At 31.6% G+C, this 22,608-nt stretch overlaps 1 protein-coding gene across 1 annotated transcript; it reads right to left on the bottom strand.

The window, feature by feature from the left end:
* Positions 1-454: 454 nt before the first annotated feature.
* LOC106050589 (PAX3- and PAX7-binding protein 1-like) lies at positions 455-22,433 on the bottom strand. Its single transcript, XM_013205591.2, has 19 exons — positions 22,180-22,433; positions 15,718-15,917; positions 15,158-15,257; positions 12,862-12,994; positions 12,531-12,646; positions 11,973-12,043; positions 10,878-11,074; positions 10,441-10,630; positions 9,529-9,646; positions 8,292-8,373; positions 8,048-8,163; positions 6,724-6,923; positions 4,876-5,023; positions 4,668-4,786; positions 3,824-3,900; positions 3,259-3,325; positions 2,963-3,109; positions 2,539-2,693; positions 455-1,655 (listed from the first exon to the last, which is right to left on the bottom strand). The coding sequence occupies exons 1-19, from the start codon at positions 22,394-22,396 to the stop codon at positions 1,559-1,561; spliced, it is 2,550 nt and encodes an 849-aa protein (XP_013061045.2). The 5' UTR covers positions 22,397-22,433; the 3' UTR covers positions 455-1,558.
* Positions 22,434-22,608: the final 175 nt, after the last annotated feature.

The raw sequence follows: 22,608 nt of genomic DNA, 5'->3' as shown, positions 1-22,608 counted from the left end.
GTTTAAAAATTATGAAGCGTCAAAAGTAATGCAGTGTCAGAATAAAATTTGTAAAATGGATGAAATGAATATGTTAGTCTAAGTTTTAAATCAAAATTATTAATTTCATCTACAAAAAAAAAATAATTTATGATTACGGTACATATTTCTCAGCTGAGTATATTTAACTTAGATTACATCATTTTTCTCCTAAAGTTATATTGAAGTATAATATATTTAGTACATAATATCTGTTATAACTGAGTATATTAAAGTAAAATCGTGTATATTCCAGGTTAGAATATATTTAAGTAAAATTGCATTATATTTCTCAGATTTGAGTTATATTTAAGTAAGATTACATCATATTTCTTAACTAATTAAAATGTGACTTTAAACCTCTTTTCTAAATTTACATTTAAACTACGTTCTGGAGCAACTTACCAAGCACACAAGTAAAGATGAAACTAGCAGGTGAACAAAAAAATCATGAATTTAATGAATCAGGTCAAAATCAATTTAATGTATACAACATTTCAACCAATGGACAAAGTCCTTCAAGTCACACACACACACAGTCAGTGTTGGTAGAAAACGTTATTCACAAAACAAATCAGACAACATGCTACTGAATAAAACAATGTGTGTGGCATTCAAACCTACATTGGAGACAAAATTCCAAGACACAATATTCCATAATAAAAAATATCAATAACATGTTTTAACATTTCTGTTGAAAGAATGAATACAAATAACAAACTTTATCACAAAGTTTTGACTAAAAAAAAAAGATCTAAACAGTATCTAAACAAGATTAAGTAGCAAGTGAGACAAAGATAGAAAATTCTGTTTAAATGACCTTCATTTACAAAGTCATTGAAAAGTAACTTCTTAGAAGTTAAAAGTGACTTCTTAGAAGTCCTAAGGATAAAGATTGCAGTATTTTATAAACTACCAAGACCCATGTGTGACCTATATATTTTTCTGCTTTTAATGCAGATGAAACTGTGCCTGCTGGGTATAGTAAAGTTCACTTTTTAATGTCTTTGCCATTCTTTAACCTTAGCTTTGATTTACGATTAAATGTCTGAATCTGAAAATCCAAACTGCTCACGTCAAGATTCGTATCAGATTTCCTTCATAAACCTCAGTACTTTTTCAATAAATTCCAATTCTAAGTCATTTGACTAATTTTGGGATCCAATCTAATAGCTGTTTAAAAAGTCTTTTAAGTTAAAAAAAAGAGACAAAAGTTTGAGAAAAGTTTAATTTAAAAAAATAAAAAAAGAAAAAAAAAAGATGTAAAGACTTATACTACCTAGACATAACAGTGGTGAGAATGCAGACCAAGTCAATATGAATTGGTCAAGTATACTTCTTACTGGTGAATATTAGTGAGCATGTTCAACAAGTGAAACATTTGTATCTCAGAAAACAAATATAGAACACACACACACACACTATAGTATGTACACTAAAAACACATTAAGAGGTACTTTTGTCTGGGTGGCAGGAAAGTTAAACAGGAATCTAAAGGTGAAAGTGGATTAGGGGAAGTCCCCTGGGAAACAGACTGTCATCACGTAATTTTAAAGCTGAACTCATTGGCTAATGACATTGCATGATCCATGGCGTGAATGTTGATCAAGTGTTTACTGATTTGTTTGACCAGTTCTCTGAAACAAAAACATAGACAATAGACATAATAAAGGCATGAAATATGGAACAATCTTTGGTAAGCTAAGTAAATTTAGTTTAGGGCAGTGTTTCCCAGACATTTGGCTTATCATAACACTTCATACATTCTGAATAGTTGGCAAAACACTTTGCTTATTTCACATTAATTCACATGTTGGTCTACTAATAAACTAGTCCAGTAGTCCATGGAACACCTACTCAGGCCTTGTGGAACACAAAGGTTCCGCAAACACAGTTTGGGAAACACTAGTTTAGGGCATGGAACACTTCTCCAATATTCATCCTATCCACATGTATACTGAGCATATACATATATATATATATATACACATAAGAACATGGAAATGCAGATGACTATTCAAAGTCACTAATAACTATATTGAGTTTTAAGTCAAAGTAAGTAACTGGTACTTCACTTTTATTTAGTCAGTGGAAGGCAACCTGGCCAGGCAACAGAGCTAACCAGTTGCAAAACAGAGTAGAAAAAATATTATTATAGGTTAAATATAAAAAGTCTAAACCTACAAAAAGCTTACAGCCAAATAATCAACCCAGCAGGCTTTTGAAATATTCAAAATGAGTATTAATCCTATGATTCTGAAATCTTTAGGCTAGAGATAAGATCAAACATTTTCTAGAATGATATTTTTATCTTAATAAATCGTAAGACCATATTAACAAGTGCTTTAGTTTGCTGAAACAGCACTGACTACAGTTACAAATAAAGACATACTTTTGAATCACTTAATCTGTGTTTTGAACTTTTTTTTAAAGGACTAAAATAAAACCCTCTAGAAATAACATTTCATGATGAGACTTTTGTCATTAAGGAAGGAAAATAGTGAAACATCTTCTTCTTACCTTCCTTCCAATCTCTCTGCATCTTTCTCCAAGGCAGTGGCTTTATGGAGCGTCTGGGCAGCTGAAACCAAGTAGCGACACAAGTTTTCTAGCTGCGGCAGGGTGGAGTCTCCCTCCAAAGTGTTGAACCAGTCTTTGGGAAATGTTGAGATAATCTACACAGGACATACAATACAATCATTGAGAAATTCCAACTTTACATGCTGACTGCTATACAAAATATTTACTTCAAAACCAACTTTACATGCTGACTGCTTTACAAAATATTTACTTCAAAACCAACTTTACATGCTGACTGCTATACAAAATATTTACTTCAAAACCAACTTCACATGCTGACTGCTATACATACTACCAACAAAGTTAAAAAAAACAACAAAATTTTAATGATGAAACCTAAGTTGATGTTTAGATAGTAACTCACTGCTTGACACTTGTGTAAAGCCTCCCTGTTGATCTGTGAAGAGACAAGACCAATCACTATGTATCTGTTTAGCAGTCCAGACAAAGCCAACTTGTACAGTACTGGGGCAGCAATGAGACGATGCCAGGATAAGATATTACCTAGCAACTGAAAGAAGTAGGTCAAATATTTGAAATATTACAAATAAAAAAAAGTGTCAACTGATTTTTATAACAGACAGATATTATTTGTATATGCATAAAATAGGACTAGAATTATCATCATTTAATTGACTGCTATATTATTTGTTTATTTACTTTTATACAAGTCCAACTTTGACGATGAAAGAACACAGCTGGTCCTGAGGATCTGTTTTCCAGTACACTGCAAAAAAGAAAATAATTGTTCTTATAGAAGTCAGCTAATTTATTCAAAAGTCATTCAACAAACTCATACTGAAGCTATACTGTGACAAGAATAAACTAAGACAAAAATATTACACAAACAAAAATGAAGAGGCAACATTTTGTTGTGCATGGGGAGAAGGCCAGAAAAAATTAATTAAAAAAAAAAAAAAGACTACAGAAGAATTCACAATAGAACTAAAATTTATTATGCTAAAGGAAATCTTATTTACCACTATGCATTTTACACAACAATACATAGATACAATGAAAAGTTCAATATAACAGCATATATGCATAAAACCCAATAAACTTAATTCAAAAAGAAAGTCAAGAGATTAAAAAAAAAAAACACAACTTGAAAACATATTTGCACTTAAGACTTGCTGCACTATTAATGTTTATTCCTTAATTGTTTTTGCCAAATTTTTTAATGAAGATAGTAACTGAAAGAAGCAATGCATTATGTAAAACTCACTTTAGAGGATACATCGGCATGAAGACATCATCATCTAGGGTCTTCTTTAGTCTTGCTACCACTGCTTCCAGGTAAGCCTGGAGAAAACAATAGTTTAAATAAGCAAATGAGCAAACAATTGTTTTAGAGTAGGACAAGGTAGTTAAAAGTGCTTGTAGTTTTAGAGTTTAGATTCATGCAATGGCTGACATTTAAAAATGTTGACTTCTCCAAAAGCCACTTAACTTTATGTGTCTGGCATATTGTGGTGTGAAAAAAACGTATACATTGTGCTGTCATATGTTTAAAACTGACAACTGACTTAACATCCCCTAGATAAAGGATTCCAAGTTCTAAAAAGGAGCCTTACTATAAAATGAGGTAGTAATAAAATGGTTAACATCCATAATTGAATGAATTAGTATAAAATTGATACCTGGGCTCTACAATCAAAGATGACCAATCTATAGCAGAAATAAAAAAGCAGAAGCAATAGGAAATGATCTGAAAGTGGCGAATTTGACAATAATTATTGGGAAAATAAGGCATTAGACTGAATTATGTGAAGAAATGGCAAACTGTGCACAGTAAAGCAATGAGGATCTCAGCTGATTAGGTAAAGTGAGCCAAACAGAAAAAGATTGATGCTTTACTTTTACGTGTGAATGACAGAGAATTTTACTTTTCAAACAGATATTCAAAGACGCAAGATAAAATGCTCAACAAGATACACTATTCTCTGATTGAATGCAGCCAACAAAGAACAAAAAATTTTATATTTCAATAATTCATCACACTACAATATCTCTACATAACATTTTTTATTTAGATGATATGAATGCTGCTAACTTTAAGCTTCTCTTACCCTGAAATTTTTGTTCAATGCATGAACAGATGGGTAGTCTCTAGTTAGTTTTTGTGTTAAGTTAACCAGCCTGGCTGTCTGTGTAGTTGAAATAGGATCCCAAACATTGTCTACAAGAACTGCAATAGAAAATATAGTTTAAAGAAACAAGAAACTACCATTGTTATACTAAATAGCCCTAATTAAGTCATTGTTGTGACCAACTTACATGTCAGTTTGGGCAAAATCAGTTTCTCTACAATTGAAGGTAACAGTTTCAGATCATCATCAGATTTTTCAATTGGTTCTCCCTCACGGAATCCGAGGAAAACAAGGGAATTAAACCAAGAGCTGTCTTCAAAGTCAACACAGTTCTCCTAAATTTGAAATACAAATGATTAAAAAAAAAAAAAAGACTTCATGTCATGTTTTATGTGAATAGGTGGATTTCTGATTTTAAAGTGCATTAGCACATGGTACAATAACCCATAAATGATCTAGAAATCAGCCCTTCATCTTTACATTTACTCATTATTTGCATTTTTTTTCAACTTGTCAGCTTTACACCAAATCTTCTAAGTAGCTATTTTCACATTTTAAGCAACACATTTTAAAAAGGAGTATCTGGGTGAATGTTACCATGATAGCTTTTTAAAGGTATTTTATTTTTAGAAAGTTGTACGGCTTGAATTCAAACTCTAGGGCTCGAACTTCAAGCCGATACATTAACCACTGTGCCAAGAAAATCTTATGAAAATAGAAGGTTTCCTAGATATTTATTGTTAGTATCAAACTTTCACAAGTGATTAACCAATTCTCTACACAAAGTATAAAGAGGACTAATTTAACTTACACCGCCACATCTGTCAAGTACTATTTCTTTCCCTTGTTCAATACTGAACAAAATAATTAGCTACCAATAACTGATTAACTAATCTATTCTATAAAGTAGAATGTGAGGTGTATGTATGTGACTTATAGACATCAAAACCGCTAGACCAATCTTGATAAAACTTGGCAGGAATGTTTCTTGGGTACCAACTTAGACCTTAGTGTATGTATTGTAGCCCTAAAACGAACTTAAGACCCTAAAAAAAAAAAAAATTTGTCAGACTCTATTAAAGCTATAGTATTTTATGGATCTAGGCCATGTCTACAATGTTGACATGAGAAAAGATCGAAAGGATTTAGACCTAGATCTAATTTTAAGAAATACACTTTGCGCAGATAGTTTTTTACTTTGACACATGAAAATACAAAAGAAGATCCTTTGATTTCATTATGTGATAAAATTAACCTTCAATTTTGTGTTTCAAAAGCATTTTTTACATTAATTAGTTCTTTATATATGTAACTACAGATTTCCTGACGAACATTCTTTCATTAGACAATACCGTAATGAATCGCGTACTAAAAATCAATTCGTTTAATTGTTTACTTTATAATCCCATCCCTAGATCTAAAACTCTAATTCAACTCTAAGATGATAAAACTTCTCTTCGCACAGATAGTTTTATACTTTAACACATGAACATACTAATTATAGTCCATTCATTTCATATTTTGATCAAATAAACAATCAAATTTGGTTTTCTAAAGCATTATTTTTAAGAGACTACATCCGTTTACAAAAGCTGCGAAGCCGAGTTGAGATAGGCCTAGATCTATATTCATTCATGAATGGCGTACTAAAAATTATTTCGTTTAATTGTTCACTTTATAATCCCATTCATTTAACAAAGCTATCGCTCTTTTCGTTTTTAATAGATATGAATGTATCGACCTCGGGTAAACCCATTTTCGCAAAACTAATTTTATTTTCGTAGCGAAAGAGAAAACGTGAAAGGATCATTAGCTAAGTTTAACATACATCTAAATCCAATCCACTAGATTAGTAAACACAAACTTAGACCCGCAGGCCGCGGGTAATGCCAGGCTAGTTGGTTAATATTTTAAATTCATTTTACAAAACATTTTGTGAAATTTCAGCTTAGGTGTGGGAGAAATAACGTGTATAAAACTTGTACTAGACAGACAGACAGAGTGAGTTGATATAAGCTTTGTAAAAACAACTTACATCTAAAGGATTCCATAAAATGAGCTCTTTCCTGATCAAAGGGTTGAGAAGTTTGGGCAAACACAAGCCAATGTAAGCTTCTCTGTAGCTGTCACCGTAGGTAAACTTCCATTGTTCAAACTTGTATTTCACTTGTTCTATTTGAGAGAAATCTTCCACCACGTCATCAAACAGTGTTTCTTGAGCCTTGACACAGTCATCTATCACAAGTATAGCAAGAGTATTGCATGAAATAGTGTTGACTTTTGAAATGAAAAATGTAAATTGTTCTTCTCCAATTTAATTTTAACATGTTTAAACAGTGGACAAAAGAAACTCATCAAGGTAAACTGTATTTTTCTTTTCAAATGAAAAAGTCTATTATTAGTCTGTTCTTAAGTTTAGTATTTTGAGGGGGGGGGGAGCATAACGGCACAATTTAGGTCATGCCATGCCACCTTAAGTTTAGTTTTTAGAAAAAAAACTATTTAATACTTTGTATTAAACCTGGGTTAAATATCTTACTAAAAATTTAGCTTTAAAAAAAGTAATTGTATAAATAAATATGTTCTTAAGCCAATCAAGAATAATTCAGAAGCTGCAGATCCAATTTTTCTAAGAAGTACAATTCCATCCTCAAAATAATACAATAGTAAAATACTGTCCCACCATAAAATACAATTACTACTTGGAGATAGTGAAATCAGACATTACTGAGTAATAAACACTTTTAGGCCAATGGAACACATACATTTGAAATCATTTAATTTTCATTAACACTTCAAAAAATGTGACAGCAAAGATGTATTTATAAAAAATATCAATGTATGTTTTTTAATTGAATCTTGGGTTTATTTTTTTTACATTTACCTAAATATAATTTGTTACTTTTTTGGATTATGGTATAATAACCAGATTTGGTTTCAGACTTCTGAAAAATATTAACACAAACCTAAAGCTTAGAACAAAAGAAAAGAAAAGGTCAGCAGTTACATTGAGACTAATGACCTATCTTGGGGCTGCCTAATATAGACTTACATTCCTGTCTTACTCATGAAATTTTTCATTATCTCTGTAGGATTCATTTTTTTAGTACAACTTTTCAAAATCATAGTTTTTAAAAAGTAATAAAAATCTTAATAAGTAATCAGCTTTGCACAATAAAATGTAGATAAGCACCAATAGAAAAGTTCTTCTATTCCCCATTCAAAAATGTAATGTTTATTTTGTAAACTATTAACTGAACATTCTGTGAGATAAACAATAGGGTACAATATGCAATTTATTCAAAATGGATGTCTATTTGTTTTGCAAACAGTACTTTTGAAATGATATTGCCACTAACCGTATTCTGATTTAAATTTCAACATCTGTGACTGGCTACTTTCCTCATCGTCAGATGAAAGACCATCTTGATGACCTACAATGTTCTTGACTTCCCTAGCTCTTCTACGCCGAGATCTACATGGAAAATCATCAGAAATAGAAAACAGATTAAAAAGTAACAAAGTGGTCTTTATTTTTGTTTAATTCACTAACAATTACATAAGTGTTTCATACTTAGAAGCTTGCATAACAAAGGAATTTACCTTCTAGCCTCCCTTTCAGCTGCTCTCCTCTGTCTGCCTTGTTCCTCTTTAGCCTCTACATCTAGTTTCACACTGGCAGTATCTATATAACAAAGTAACAAGCCAACATTCAACAACACATTAAATTCCATACATAAAAACATACATACCAGTGGAACATATAAGACATGTTATACAATACAGCCCAATACACATAAATATATACATAGAATCAGATAGATAGATATCAGTTGTTGGTAAGATATATATATTAGAAATATTGCTAATAAACAATTTACTTTCTACTTACCCAAAATACACACACACAAAAACGTTGTTGAGAACTTAATTCTTTCAATAATTATGTACAAATATGTCAACCAACTTTGTTTACTATATTAACCCTCTAAATACTGTATACAATTAAATGTAAATGATCAAATATCAAAAAGATCCCATCCTATAAAAATGATTGTTTAAAAATAAATGGTACCAGTGTAAAACAAAAAACTTTATAGTATACAATAAGCATCAAGTGAGATAGAGTATAACAATTATAGAAATTATTTTGGGATGCATGTTATGTAGAACATGTTACCTTCATCAAATAGAAAAAAAAAAATTAATTGGTAGCCACAGATAGATTAATTAATTAAATATTTTCAATATGGTGTTGTAATAGAAAATAACGACAAGGCAGGACCTAATAATATGGATACCTCCAACATTGCAAATAAATTTACAACACTTGGGAACATTAAAAGTTTTGATTCAATAAACTTGAGTTATTTCATTGAGTTTTTTTTTTTAAATTGAGGCTAATGGTTGAAATAGCAATCTTGTTGTAGTTGTAGCTGTTTACAGCTGTTCTATTAAGAATGTATAAGAGCTTGCTATCCAAAGATTAACTGAATTGCAACCTCCAGATCCAATTACGACCAGAGCTATGTTTGTTCAGTGCCTAAACACTTCAGGGAAACCTCCCAAATAAACTCCCCTCTCCTCATAGGTCCACAAAAGAGATTGGACCATACCACACTAGAGCAGGAAATGAATTGCAATAAAAAAACTAATTAAAAAAAATTTCCAGTACTAAAGCAAGCCAGCAAAAAAAAATAGGTTGTGATAGATTGAAAACTGAACAATGTTTTTTAGCTGTCCCTTGAAAAGAAAAAAACAAAACTAAAACTATGAGTTTTACTCTACATTTATTGCTGTCCTTTAAAGAAAAATAATTTTAAAAAGTATAAATACCGACTTGTCATGTACTCTCGACACTGGTCTTGAACATCCTGTTGTCTACGTTTAATTAAACGCTCTGAACGAGCTTTCAACATATTATTAACACGCTGCTCGACCTCACTAATGCTAGGTACCTAGAAACAAAAGGTCAAAGACATCCTTAGTAGTTTTTTTTTTTTTTAGACCAGCAATAATCATCAAATGAAATGACAAGCTAGTTTAAACAGGAAGAAGTTTGAGACATGTTTTGTAATAGTATTACTTATATTATTATAGCCATCTATTGTCACACTGTGATTATTTATGATTCTTCATACATTTAATGTGACATATATATGACCAAAAAAAATGGGTATACCAATAAAATGTACAAATAATCTAATAAAATAAATGTCTCATTTAAAAAAAAATAACTTATGATTAAAAAAAATTAGTAAATACACATTGTTTTTTTTTAACCAATTACAAACCTAATCTTTTTTATTTTTAAAAGAAACATACAAATCTGAACAAATGAACAGATGCAATGAAACCATTTTGTGCGCTAAAGCTAAAACAAAGAAGAGCATTATATTCATCAAAGAAGTACTTACATCGTGGGTAGATATAGAAAATAAGAAAAAAAATTTTAAATACTTTAGCCAAAATAAGAAGGGATGTCCTTCCACAAACTTAATTATTATATTTTTTTTTACTTGCTTGATGTGTCAGAATTTAAAGACATTGATTTTAAGCACAAAGACATACAAACGAAAATGCTTGATATTCATATTTCTTTTTCATATGTTAATCTGCAAATCTTGGTGTCTTCACTATAGTGTAACAAAAACCTGTGTATGTACCATGAGCACTCATCTCTTCACAAAACCAAAAGAGATGGGGTGTAGGCATGAGTATGAGTCAAAACAAACAAAAATGAGGGACATACCTTCTCATTTAGGCATTCTACCAAGTCTCGAACATACCCCCTCAATTCCTGGAAAAACTGAAAACGCTTCTCCAAATCTGGAGCTTTTTGCTCACTAGATTCAATTATATCTTTAGCATCGTCAATGTCAAAAACAGTCTTTTCTAATTCTTGTTTGTGAGTTCTGTAAACCATATCCATGGTGTTGAGGCTGAAAGGGAAGCAATGCTCATTAACTTTGTGCCAAAGCAGGAATACAGCTTATCAAAGAACTAAAAAATATTTATTACTAGTACAGAAAGATTTAATAAATAACCAAAATTATCTAAATTCTTACAAATTTCTGTAAATAGCCAGATAAAAATTAATAAAATGAATTAGCTCCTTTTGAGTTGTGCTTTTCTCTCATTTGTCATTTCTGGACATCAGCTTGATTGATGAGAAAGCAATGACCTTACCGTTCTTCCAAACGTTTTCTAACAGATTCTATCGTTATCTCTGAGATGTTCTGGGACTTCGACAGGGCAGAAAAGGGCTTAAGTTCATCTAGAGACTTGCTGGTGCTCCTCTGGGGTGATAATGTGTAGAACGAGACACCAGAATTTCCCATTCCATCATTTGAATTGTTAACTGAAGGAACTTCAAAACCAGGAATCTAAAGAGATATGATACAAGTATAATACTAGTTTATTTGTTCACTCAACTTTATAATTAAATTTGAACCATTTTGATTATAATAAGTGTTTTTTAGACTATTTAGACTACTTTTGTATCATCTAGCTGTGAAATCCAAGGTCTGGAAGAGATAAACGTATTAGAAATCTTACAAGGAGGAATCACATAATGCCATTTTGAATTCAGAATAAATGTGTTTTCAAAAGTGTCCCTTTGGCACAATGCTTAAGTGGGAAACAAATTTGTTAGAGTAGTCCATAGAGAAGGAGTTCAGTAATATCTAATCCAGAGGGTCTTAGAAATTGAAGAGAGTCGAATCTTCTACTTCTCAGCATTCAACACTCAGGAAACTAACAAAAAAATGTAAATATTAAATTTCCCCAATATATATGGCTCTTTCTGCCTCGGAAGACAATGGATGCGCCCAGATAAAGGGACAACTGTCTCCTGTGTTGTTTTGGCCCCTTTGAAGCAGCACCAGAGCTTTCTCTCTGGGGCGCATTCCTGGCCTTAGATAAAGGGGTCATGGCCGGCCTTGACCTTGCGGATGTGATTCAAAGGAACGCTTCGCGTTACTTTGGCACCAACTCTGTTGCAGAAGCTGCCAGAGGGAATTTCATATTTGATACTCCCAACGCCTGATTTTTCCTTGAGGTTGTCTCCTGAAGCCTTAGTACCGCAAGGCAGCGTGGGCTTGAAGTCAGAGTACCCCTCTCCTAGAAGAATTGCCTTACTAGGCTGATCAGCTCCATCTGCCAGAACCTTCAGGTCTTGTGGCCCCAAGTATCCGCCGCCACCCCTTCACCAGTTTTAGAATAAGAAGATGACAATATATTAACCTACAAGAAATGTTAGAAGGAATCAACCAATATCCTTACCTGTAGACTGACTGCTTTTCTGATTTGTTGATTCTCCCATTCTCTTTCTTGATCACTTTCATCATCACTACCTAAGACATAAAAACAATGGTATTAAAATGACACTAAAATGGTTAGTCTTAGACCTTACGAGTGTGATAGGTATGACTACATGACTGCAAAAGAGACCATAGAAATGAAATTAGTTCTAGCCCTGAATCAATTTCATATATGGATTAAAAATGTGCAAAGTAGTTGAGCTGCAATGTCGCTACCTGCAGGCAGTAGAGTCTAATGACTTGTTGCTACGTCACAGGTCTGTACAACGTGGCAACGAGCCATTGGTCTAAACTGCCCAAATCATTTTAAGTAAAGAAACTATTGTGCCTGATAGTATTGGGCATAATTAGTTTTATTATTTTATCATTTGTATTTTTTCCTGTCTTTATTTCACGAAAGCTACTTCACTTTGAAGAAAACAACAACGCACTCATTTTATAATAAATGGATTTAGCAGTTTTTAATAGCATGCCCTTCAGACAAATACTTACAGTAACCAAAATCAACAGAAAATCTTACCATGTTCTGCAGCCAAGAAATCATCTCTCATTTGCTGCCGCTCCAATGCAGCTTTATCTATGGCAAAGTCTATCCTTTCATCTTCTTCCTCATCACTCTTATCATTATCATCATCTCTGTTATAGTTGAAAAAATAAACATTTACACCAATGAATAATAATAAAAGCAAGGTAAAAAAGTCTCATGAAGTTAAATGCCTTTTTAACTTGCCTCTGAAATCTAAGGCATCAAACAGTTTATAGGATAAATACATAAATACTCGAACAAGCATTATAAAATTTAAAAGAAAGGACAATAGTCGCAAAAATTACTTATGTTTTTAAAAATATACCTAACGAGTCTGGCTGTTGAAGACTTATTGGGTTTTTCCACATCATCAATAGGGATGAAATTATCCGTTTCTCTTGCCATTTGTCTTTGTTTTCTGATGAGGTGAATAGTTTTAGCATCAGGTATCTCCCCGCCTGTTTTAAAAAACATGCAAAATAATGACAATATCAAAATTACTAAAGTAATTACCCTAGTACCGTAATTTTATTAACGAAGTTTTCCACAGAGTCTTGAAGGTTCTTAGTGGAGATCATCATCACCTTCACCTTCGTCTGTTGGGGCACCATACAAGATCTGTTGACCGTCTGGCTTTTACCTTAATAGTTTTTCTTGCTATGACTGGCTTGTCCATTCTTTTATGTTGTCTTCCCATTGTTTTCACTGCCTCTTCTTTTTCCTGGTACTGTTCACTCAAGGAAGGACTTTCCAAGAACTGAGGATCTTGTGATATGACTGTTGAGTTTATGTTTGCAGGTTTTTTTTATAGTAGTTAGCAGGTCATTGTGGGGTCCAATTGATGCATTAAACTTGTTTTAAATCTCTTCATTTATGCTTTTGTCTTTGTAAGTGATACCTAAGATCTTTCTGTAGCATATAAATTCCATTGCTATTCTCCTCTCGAGAGGATCTATTACATTATAAATGTCTTTTGTTAAATGTTTTCATTGTTGTTCTGTTGTCACAGATTAATAATAAATTACTGTAGACGTTACTATTTAATAATGATAATAACGAGACTGTCTTTATCAAGGTAGACATATATAACTAACTTTTATTTCCGTCCGATTCTTTGCTTTCGTATAAAACATAAACAACAAATAATGACGTAATATCTTCTAATATTAGCACATCCTTCCTTTTGAAGCTATTATCACATCCTTCCTTTTAAAGTTCTTAATACTTATATTTACAAGGAATTTTGACAACTCGACCACTTCTGGTTGTCTTGACCGGCACAGCAAGTTCTCTAGATGTTGGTTTATAATTGTCTGTTCCGTTTGTTCTAACAGTTTGCTGTTCATTGTCTTTGTCGGTGTCATAGTACCCAGAGATATCTTCTTCGTAGCTCTTGTTTAAAACCGTTGATTTCGTCTGTATGTTTTCCCATCATTTGTCTTTATGATGTAAGATCTGGGTGATGGATGTTTCTTAATGACGACTGCTTCCTGCCATGTTTGTCCTAGACGAACTCTCACCTTCTCCCCGACAGAGTAGTCTTTAGGTAACCTTGCTTTTGAATCGTATTTCACTTTGCTTTTCCTCTGTCGTTCGTTGAGCAATGTCTCTGCATTTTCAGCTACCGATGGTTTCAAAAGTTTGGGATCAGTTGGAATGATGTTGCTGAGTCTTCTACTCATCAACAGTTGTTATGGCGAATAAAGCAGTCCGCTTATCGTAGTGTTTCTATACTCGAGCATAGCGAGATATGGATCTTTCCCACTTTTGTATGCTTTGTTGAATATCTGCTTTACGATACCAACATACACCTCACTTTGTCCATTTGATTGAGGGTACCTGGGACTTGATGTTGTTATCTTGAAACCCCATTCAGAAGCAAACTCTCTATATTGATAGCTATTGAATGGCATATTGTCGCTTGTTCTGTTGTCACAGATTAATAATAAATTACTGTAGACGTTACTATTTAATAGTGATAATAACGAGACTGTCTTTATCAAGGTAGACATATATAACTAACTTTTATTTCCGTCCGATTCTTTGGTTTCGTATAAAACATAAACAACAAACAAAGACATAATATCTTCTAATATTAGCACATCCTTCCTTTTGAAGCTATTATCACAATTGTCTCAGTTATCACAAAGATGAAATGCCTTATATATCTACTTGTCTAGCTTTACAAGTATATATATTATACATATATAAAAACAAAACAAACAACAAACCCCATTAGGGCAGCTGTTTGAAACAAACATCCCTAAAAAAGCTAAAAAGATTATAGAAATAAAAAATCACCATTTGAGTCAGGATTTTGTGATTTTACCATCATAAAAGAGATACAAGACATCAACAGCAAAGACAAACAGACACAAACACTCTTTTGTTTCCCTGGCAATCAAATCATTAAATAGAAACAATCTGATATAAACCTTTTCGCATGTAAATTATGAGTGAGTGTGGTTTGAATGTACATTTTAGTTTTTATAGTTATAATGTTTAGTAAGGTGTAATGCACAAATTGTAAGACAAATAAGTAAATAAATAAATAAATATATATAATCTTCTAGATCTGGCTCAAAATTTATATACTAAAAAATATCTATCTATCTACTTACGAGCTAAAATGGCTTTAAATGTTTTCTGCCCATCATCATCACTATCGTCCAGATCTTCAGCTTCTTCACCATTCAAGGTGCGAAACTCCTCTCGTAATTTCTGAGGTTTACAAGTATGTAACACAGTAATGATAAATTTAGTTTAGATGTTTCAGTTAAACATACATTAGTTAATATTGTAGATTAGTTATTTATCTATCTCAACAATAGGTATGCAGCCTATTCCAATTTCTCAGATAAACAGTTAACTGAACCAGCTACTTATAAGAAACAAATCCTTAAGCACAGATACATCTAGTAACAGAAAATGATAGTGTAATAAGACTAGCTGTCATAACTTTAATTAAATATAAGTATGCTAGACTCATTTTTGTAAAAATGTTTAAAAAAATAAAAAATATTTATAAATAACAAAATGTCCAATGTTTACTTGACATTATTGGTATTGAATGTTGACAAAATTTTGGAAGAAAATTTATATTTACAAATTATATTAAAATAATACATAGCTGAAGGTACTGAAAAGATAAGTTGCTCAATAATCTACATTTGTATTTTACCTTAATCCTTTCATCAGCTTTCGCTTCTTCCTCGTCTCGGGACCTCCTCTTGGAGTCCTCTCCACTATTTTCTTCGTTATCACTGCTATTGTCAGCATCTCCATTCTGACCTTGACCCCTACTTTTTTTCTCTTTCTTTAACTGTTTTGCTATCCGCCTGCTATGACTTGATTTTTTTACTTTAAAAACTTCTGTGTCAGCTGTAATAATATCAATAATAAAAATTTCATACTGGCTTTACAATAAATTGTGTCTATTTTTTACAACTTTAAAAATAAGTAAAAATGTTCATTATCTATCAATTAAAAAAAATGTATGCAGTTGAATTCAAAACCATTTACTGTCATTTCATCAATTTTGAAAAACACATATGTATTAGATCACATATTTCCATTTTTTAAATTTAACATCAACGTTGTATGCTGGGAGATCATAATTTTGTTACTTTTTTTTCAATTAAATTTATATATCAAAATAAAGATGTTATCACCACAAAAAACGGCGAGTATTTCTGATTTATGTATTGTCTGGAATAAATTTATTAAATAGAATCTAATCTAGAACTAATCTTAAATCTAGACTAGGATCATTATAATATTATACATCTTCTAGATCTACTATATTCGCATTGTCATTTATTCAATTTTAGTTGCAAGTGCCTAACCCTAGAATAGATGTCTAGGTCTAGATCTGGGGTGGGCAACCTTTTTCTATCGAGGGCCGCATTAAAAAATAATTCAAAATAGGTGGACATATATAGGCCTATATATATGTATATAATATGCACTTATAATTTAGAAAAATAAGCTAGCTAACTGTGTAGGCCCTAAATGTCTTTTAATTCATATTTTTACTTTATTATAATACATTTACATTTCATTTTTTTTAAACTCCCAATTTGAGGATTTACAACAAGAGTTAAGTGATTTCTTAAACTAACTGTACAAATATTGTCTTTTTACATCATAACATTTCCCCGCTATTGTACAGTTGTACTTAATTCGAAGTGTTTAACTGTTTACACTCGAGCATTATGTTCCGTAACTGTGGAACAAGCTTAATAGTTATTATCTTCATGACTGCTGTCAAATTACAGTCAGTCAGCAACAATTTGTTCCTACACTTTGTTTATTTTGAAGCAAAAAAATATTGTTCACTGCTAAACAGGCCCAAACAATGTGAAAGTTTAGCAGCATTTTTTTAAGTGTGAAAATATGTTCTAGCACTCATAAAACTCGAAGAACTTTAGAACTCAAACTGCTCTTTCAGGTTATAATATGCTTGGAGGTATGTCCTCTGGAGCGGAACAGCTTCTGTACTAAATGTTGAGCTAAGCTATTGAAACATCTGAAATTTGCTTTTAAATTCCACAATCATGGAACCCAAATAAGCCTTGTACCTTTCAACCATTTCACTAGAAATAGTTTCACCTTTCAGCAAGAGAAAATGGTAAAACCTGTTTTCACTTGCTTGCCTGGCAAGCTTTGTTTGAAAATATTTAACATGCACAACATACATTTCATGTGAAAACAACCCATTGCAATACTCCCAATGAAAAACATGAAGTCTATCTTCCACTTTTCATTAGAAATATTAGTAACAAAGTCACATCCAATGTCCTTCAAGTAACATAACGATTTCCTCCTTGAGAATGTATATACTTAAATTTTTAAAAAACTTGAATTCCATATATTCTTTTCTTTTATTAGATTACCTTGCTCAAGCTAGGCCAGCGGATACTATTTTGTTACCGAACAATGGAATCATCCCCTCCCCTTCCCAAATCTTCAGTATTTCTTGGAACTGCCTGTATTTAGGAGTAAGACCGTTAGCTCTGACCATCTGATGAGACTGAGATGATTCTAGATGCAGCTTGGAAAGTGGAGACACTTTTTCTTTAACTTTAGCCTTTTCATCATAAGTGATAAGAAACAGAAGTTTCAATAATTTATATAGATAGATTTATTTTCAATATATTTGCATTTTTTTATATGTGTAATTTTCATTTATAATTGTAATTAGGTACTTTGATTTTCCGGAATAGGTCGATTTTTTTTGGTTACCGGAAACTGGTGTTCCCCTGCGGCAGTATATAAGGCTGAGACAATGTGTGGTCTAGTATAATGTGGTTTTGTTCTCGAAATCATTCTTAATCGGATTAATTGTGCCCATTCCTTTCACATGGATAGGATAGCAGTTAATTATTTAGATCGACATCAGCGTGGTTCTATTGTTTTCATTGACATTTCTCGTACGGCAGATAGCGGTAAGTTGACTTCAAAATTTTTATATTTTTTATCGCGTGTCGTCATTGAAACTAATTACTGCGTGTAGATTAACATTAGACCTAACTATTTTCATTAGTTTTATCTCAATAAGTTGTTGCCTTGATGGCCAGTCGTAAGCTCTAAGGACATGGTATCGTTTTCGAGAACGAAGCGATCGCGACCATTTTACCGGAAATGATGGAAACAAAGATAACAATGGCACAATGGCCGTATCGTATTTTTCTTACATTCCTTTTATTTCTAAATCCATCAATTCTTTGATCATCTATTAATTTAAAACTTTAGAAATATAATATGATGATAATATTTAACTTTTATGATGTTATTTTCTTTATTTATCTCGCAACAAGCCTGATATTCAATCGCAATCAAGGCCGTTAATTAAGAAATAATTTTAAAGCTAGATCTATTGCGAGATCATAACTCCGTTATAATTAAGCCTATTTAAAAATCTTTGCTATTTAATTTAGTTTGTAGATAGATCTATACATATATATATATATATATATATATATATAAATTTAGCAGTGGAATTAGATTTTAAATAGATCTAGGTCCAAAAAGACTGGATTCCTAAAAATCATTAAATATAATTAAGATTAGATTGGATTAGCAAGGACCCATCTTCTAATGACATAATTTTTTTTTATTTTTTATTTTAAAATACTAGGTCTATTTAAAAGAATATTATTATTACATACTATGCTAGATCAGTAGCTAAGAAAATATTTTAAAATAACTTTTCTAAAATAAATCAAAATCTAATAAATTGTGTTAAATTATGAATATGATAATTAATTGAAAATCAAATTAAAGACAATTATTCAATTATAAATATTTTTTTTATTTTCACAGAATACTTCATCATGGATGTAACTGGCAGTGGTGTGCCACTAGGTAGTGAGTGTGGTGACATGATAGTCAGATGGATGGCTGCCTGTTCGTGCAGTCTGCGCGCTGGATTGTCGTTTGGATTTATTGATGGTCCCGGGTTCAAACCCTGCCCGCTCCCTCCCACGTTGTCCAGCCGGAGGTTTGGACTAGGAAGTAACTATCTTCAACTCTGAAGGAACATCCAGAACATGTAAAACAAACAAAACATACACTGATGATGCGGAGGCAGGGAGCAGTAGTGGTGTAGTTAAGTTGTATTGGATGATACACTAACTTTGACTACACAAATTCATGCATTTGTGCTGAAAATTTTATTCATATTCATATATCTCTGAAATTAAATTAAAAAATTACAGTTACAGCCTTTTTAACAGAAAAAAAGTACTTTTCTGTTTCATTCATTTCTGTATCAGTTTCATTACAATATATTGAGTTTGAAATTTTTATCAAAGTACCTGCCTATTGTAATCTGTGGCCACACCAGATTTTTGTCTGTATGAGTATGACTCCGGCGGTCTGCATAAGGCGGAAAACAGATTTCCCATTGAAAATGCATTTTTGAATGTCAATATTCATTATCTCTGAATTTAAGCCACCTGTAACGTATTTTTTAGATCTGATACGTAGATCTATGTTTGTGTAAGCTTCATAAGCAACATTTTGTGGAAATTCGTTTTTATTAAGATTTTGTGCACTTGTGAAATTCACCAAGTAGGCTATTCACGACAGAGAGGTTTTACTTGTGGTTTTATGTGATCCCCTTTGAAAAGGTAAGAAACATATTATTTTTATAGTTATATGAAAAAAATTGCCTACTTATCATTAAAAAATGGTTGTTGTAAATGTTCAAGGAAAAAAAAAGTAAATTGAATGGTTCGTTTGTCCTAGATTTTAAAAAAAATAGCCTCGATGCAAATACGAAAATTGGCTGTCGCGAATGTACGCTTGCCGATATTTATTTATTTACACTTAAATATTACCAATTTTAATTAGGAAACACATATTTTTATTTTAGAAATCATATTGCAATATTTTCGTACTTAAAAAAGAGGAAAAAATATAAAAAATAATGTTTTATTACGTTTTTTATAAACCAATCGGAAGTGGTGTCGTCGAAATCGGAGGGCTTACGCTTTTTTAAAAACTTGTTTTTTCAATCATTCGCTCTGAATCCTCGAGAAAGAAACATCGCTAAAAGCGATCTCAGTCCGAACTATCCATAAGACAATAGTTTTTATAATATTATCAACTATTAAGGTAATTATTGTACTTTAATACTACGTTGTCGCTTTCGAACAACCGATTTTCGAATAACCGGACATCGGCAATAACGCACGCGTGCTAAACAGGCTAAACGCTACACAGCGTGATGCCGCATGGAGATCGATATATCTTAATTTTAACTTATATTTTATAATCTAGACTAGATCTAGATTATAGAATACATAGATCTATAATCTATAATAATAGAGATTAGACCTAGCCCTAGTCTAGATCTAGTGATTATATACTGTCTAATAGAGGCTAGATCTAGATCTAGAAAAACTTCTACGGCGACTACGAGTGTTTTTTTCCTTTGTAAATTCTTTTTACTAACGCCAAGAAAACCAAGATCGGGATTTAAGATTGGATTGTAGATATAGACTCTAAATGTTTAGATTAAAATTAATTACGGTATTGCTAGATTAGATCTAAAAAAAATGCTGACCGGTAAAAAATCGAGTGCTGTATCACTTCCATTGTTAGATCTAGATCTAGACAGTAATTTAGATCTAGGTCTAGAGGTACTAGTAGATCTAGACTAGAGATACCAAAATAACGCAGATACTACATTTTTCTTTATCTAGACACTAGATCTAATAATACTTGTTATGTTTGTGATTTATAGATCTAGACTAGTCTAGATCTAAGACTAAATAGTAAATTCTAAATCTCTATAGATTATAGATTACTATAGATATAGACTATAGAAGAATAGATCCACTTATCATCTTATGACTTAAACTTAAGACATCGTTAAAAATAACAACAAACACATATAAACCAAATATAAATGTTTTTATTTCTTTTCTCAGCAACATTTACAACAGATACAAAAATTGAGATTATTTGAGATAGTAAACAGAAAACACCATGCACTTCTAGCTTAAGCCTATTATTAGGTCTAGAGTCTAGACCTCAAATGCCTAGATCTAGAAATGATCAAGAACAAGATCTATTTATATCTTGATAATAATTCATTTAATATTAGATCTTTTCTAGTCTAAAATACATCTATATATTATACTGTATTTATGTAAAAAAAAATGAAGATAAATATAAGAAAAAAAAAAGTGACTTTTTATGGTAGGGTGGGCCGAAGAGGAGACTTATTTATTAGTTATAAATACATTTCAAAGTTGTTTGTTTGTTTTTTCAAATGTTGTATAAATATACTTTACTTTGTGACACAGTTTTATGTTAATAATATTGTGAATTTGTGAAATTCATGGAATATTGGACATATCTTCTGTGAATTTTGGATTTTTCAATATTAGGGGTAAGTGTGTTTGATCTCATTTTTTTATGTTAAATACTTGTCTGATGATAATGAATTTACTTTTTTTGGATTCCTCTGTTCTTGGGCATTAAAATTGATACATAATATGTCAAAACTGATAATGGTTTTGTTATTCAGGATGATGATAAAGTATAATTTGCAACTTTTTTTTTTACCGAGGGGGTGGGGTCTGGGGGGGGGGCTCAATTAATAGGCATAAATGTCTTAAAACACATGTTTATATATTTTTTTCAAATGTTCTATAAATATACTTTACTTTGTGATACATTTTTCTATTAATAATATTGTGAATTTGTGAAATTCATGGATAATTGGACATATCTTCTGTGAGTGATGGATTTTTCATTATTAGGGGTAAGTGTGTTTGACCTCATTTTTTCAAGTTAAATAATTGTCAGCTGCTTCTGATTTTATTTTTTTTTTGAATTCCTCTATTCTTGGGCAATAAATCTGATATATAATATGTCAATAATAGCCAATTTGAAATTGGTCAAAAAAATGGTCCTAAAAGTAGAATGTTGAGAACTCAATCTGTTTTCCGCCATAAGGCCTGAGGGCCTTAATTTTAATCGTAATTTTCCCACCCCTAGTCTAGATGATAGGCTAAATGAATACTTTCAGAATAGATATGTAGAATCTAGATCTAGATAAGATATTAATAATTACACTAGATAAGTTGAATTGTACAAGTTACTACAACACAAGTAAAAATTTGCCAACCCTCATCTTCTTCCGTTTCAAAGCTAAGAATGGTTTTAGTGGATTCTTTTTCTTTTGGCTTTTGCTTCTTTTTCTTCTCTATATCGGACTTTGTTGAAACTGCAGGCTTCTCATCCACTTCCATATTTGTTTCTCTGTTTTCATCTTCTTTATCTGAATCGAAGTCTCCCCCTTTACGTCTAAAATTGCGTTTAGGTTTCTTGAATAAGGACGCCATTTTTAATCTTCAACGCTATTTTCACAACTAAATTATTGATGAGACAATCACTGGCCTGTATAACTAGATCTAGATCTAGACCTATAGATAGATACATAATATATGAGTAGATATAGATTAGATTCTAGTCTAGATCTAGATCTAGATCTAAATCTAAAATGATTATCATGTCTTTACAGCTTGATATTTTGAAATTTTTAAAAAGCTAATAT

Source organism: Biomphalaria glabrata, chromosome 6, assembly GCF_947242115.1.
Source record: "Biomphalaria glabrata chromosome 6, xgBioGlab47.1, whole genome shotgun sequence".
In the NCBI taxonomy this organism is placed as follows: Eukaryota; Metazoa; Mollusca; class Gastropoda; family Planorbidae; genus Biomphalaria; species Biomphalaria glabrata.
The sequence above is the reverse complement of the archived record's forward strand: the minus strand, read 5'-3'. Positions and strand labels throughout refer to the sequence as shown.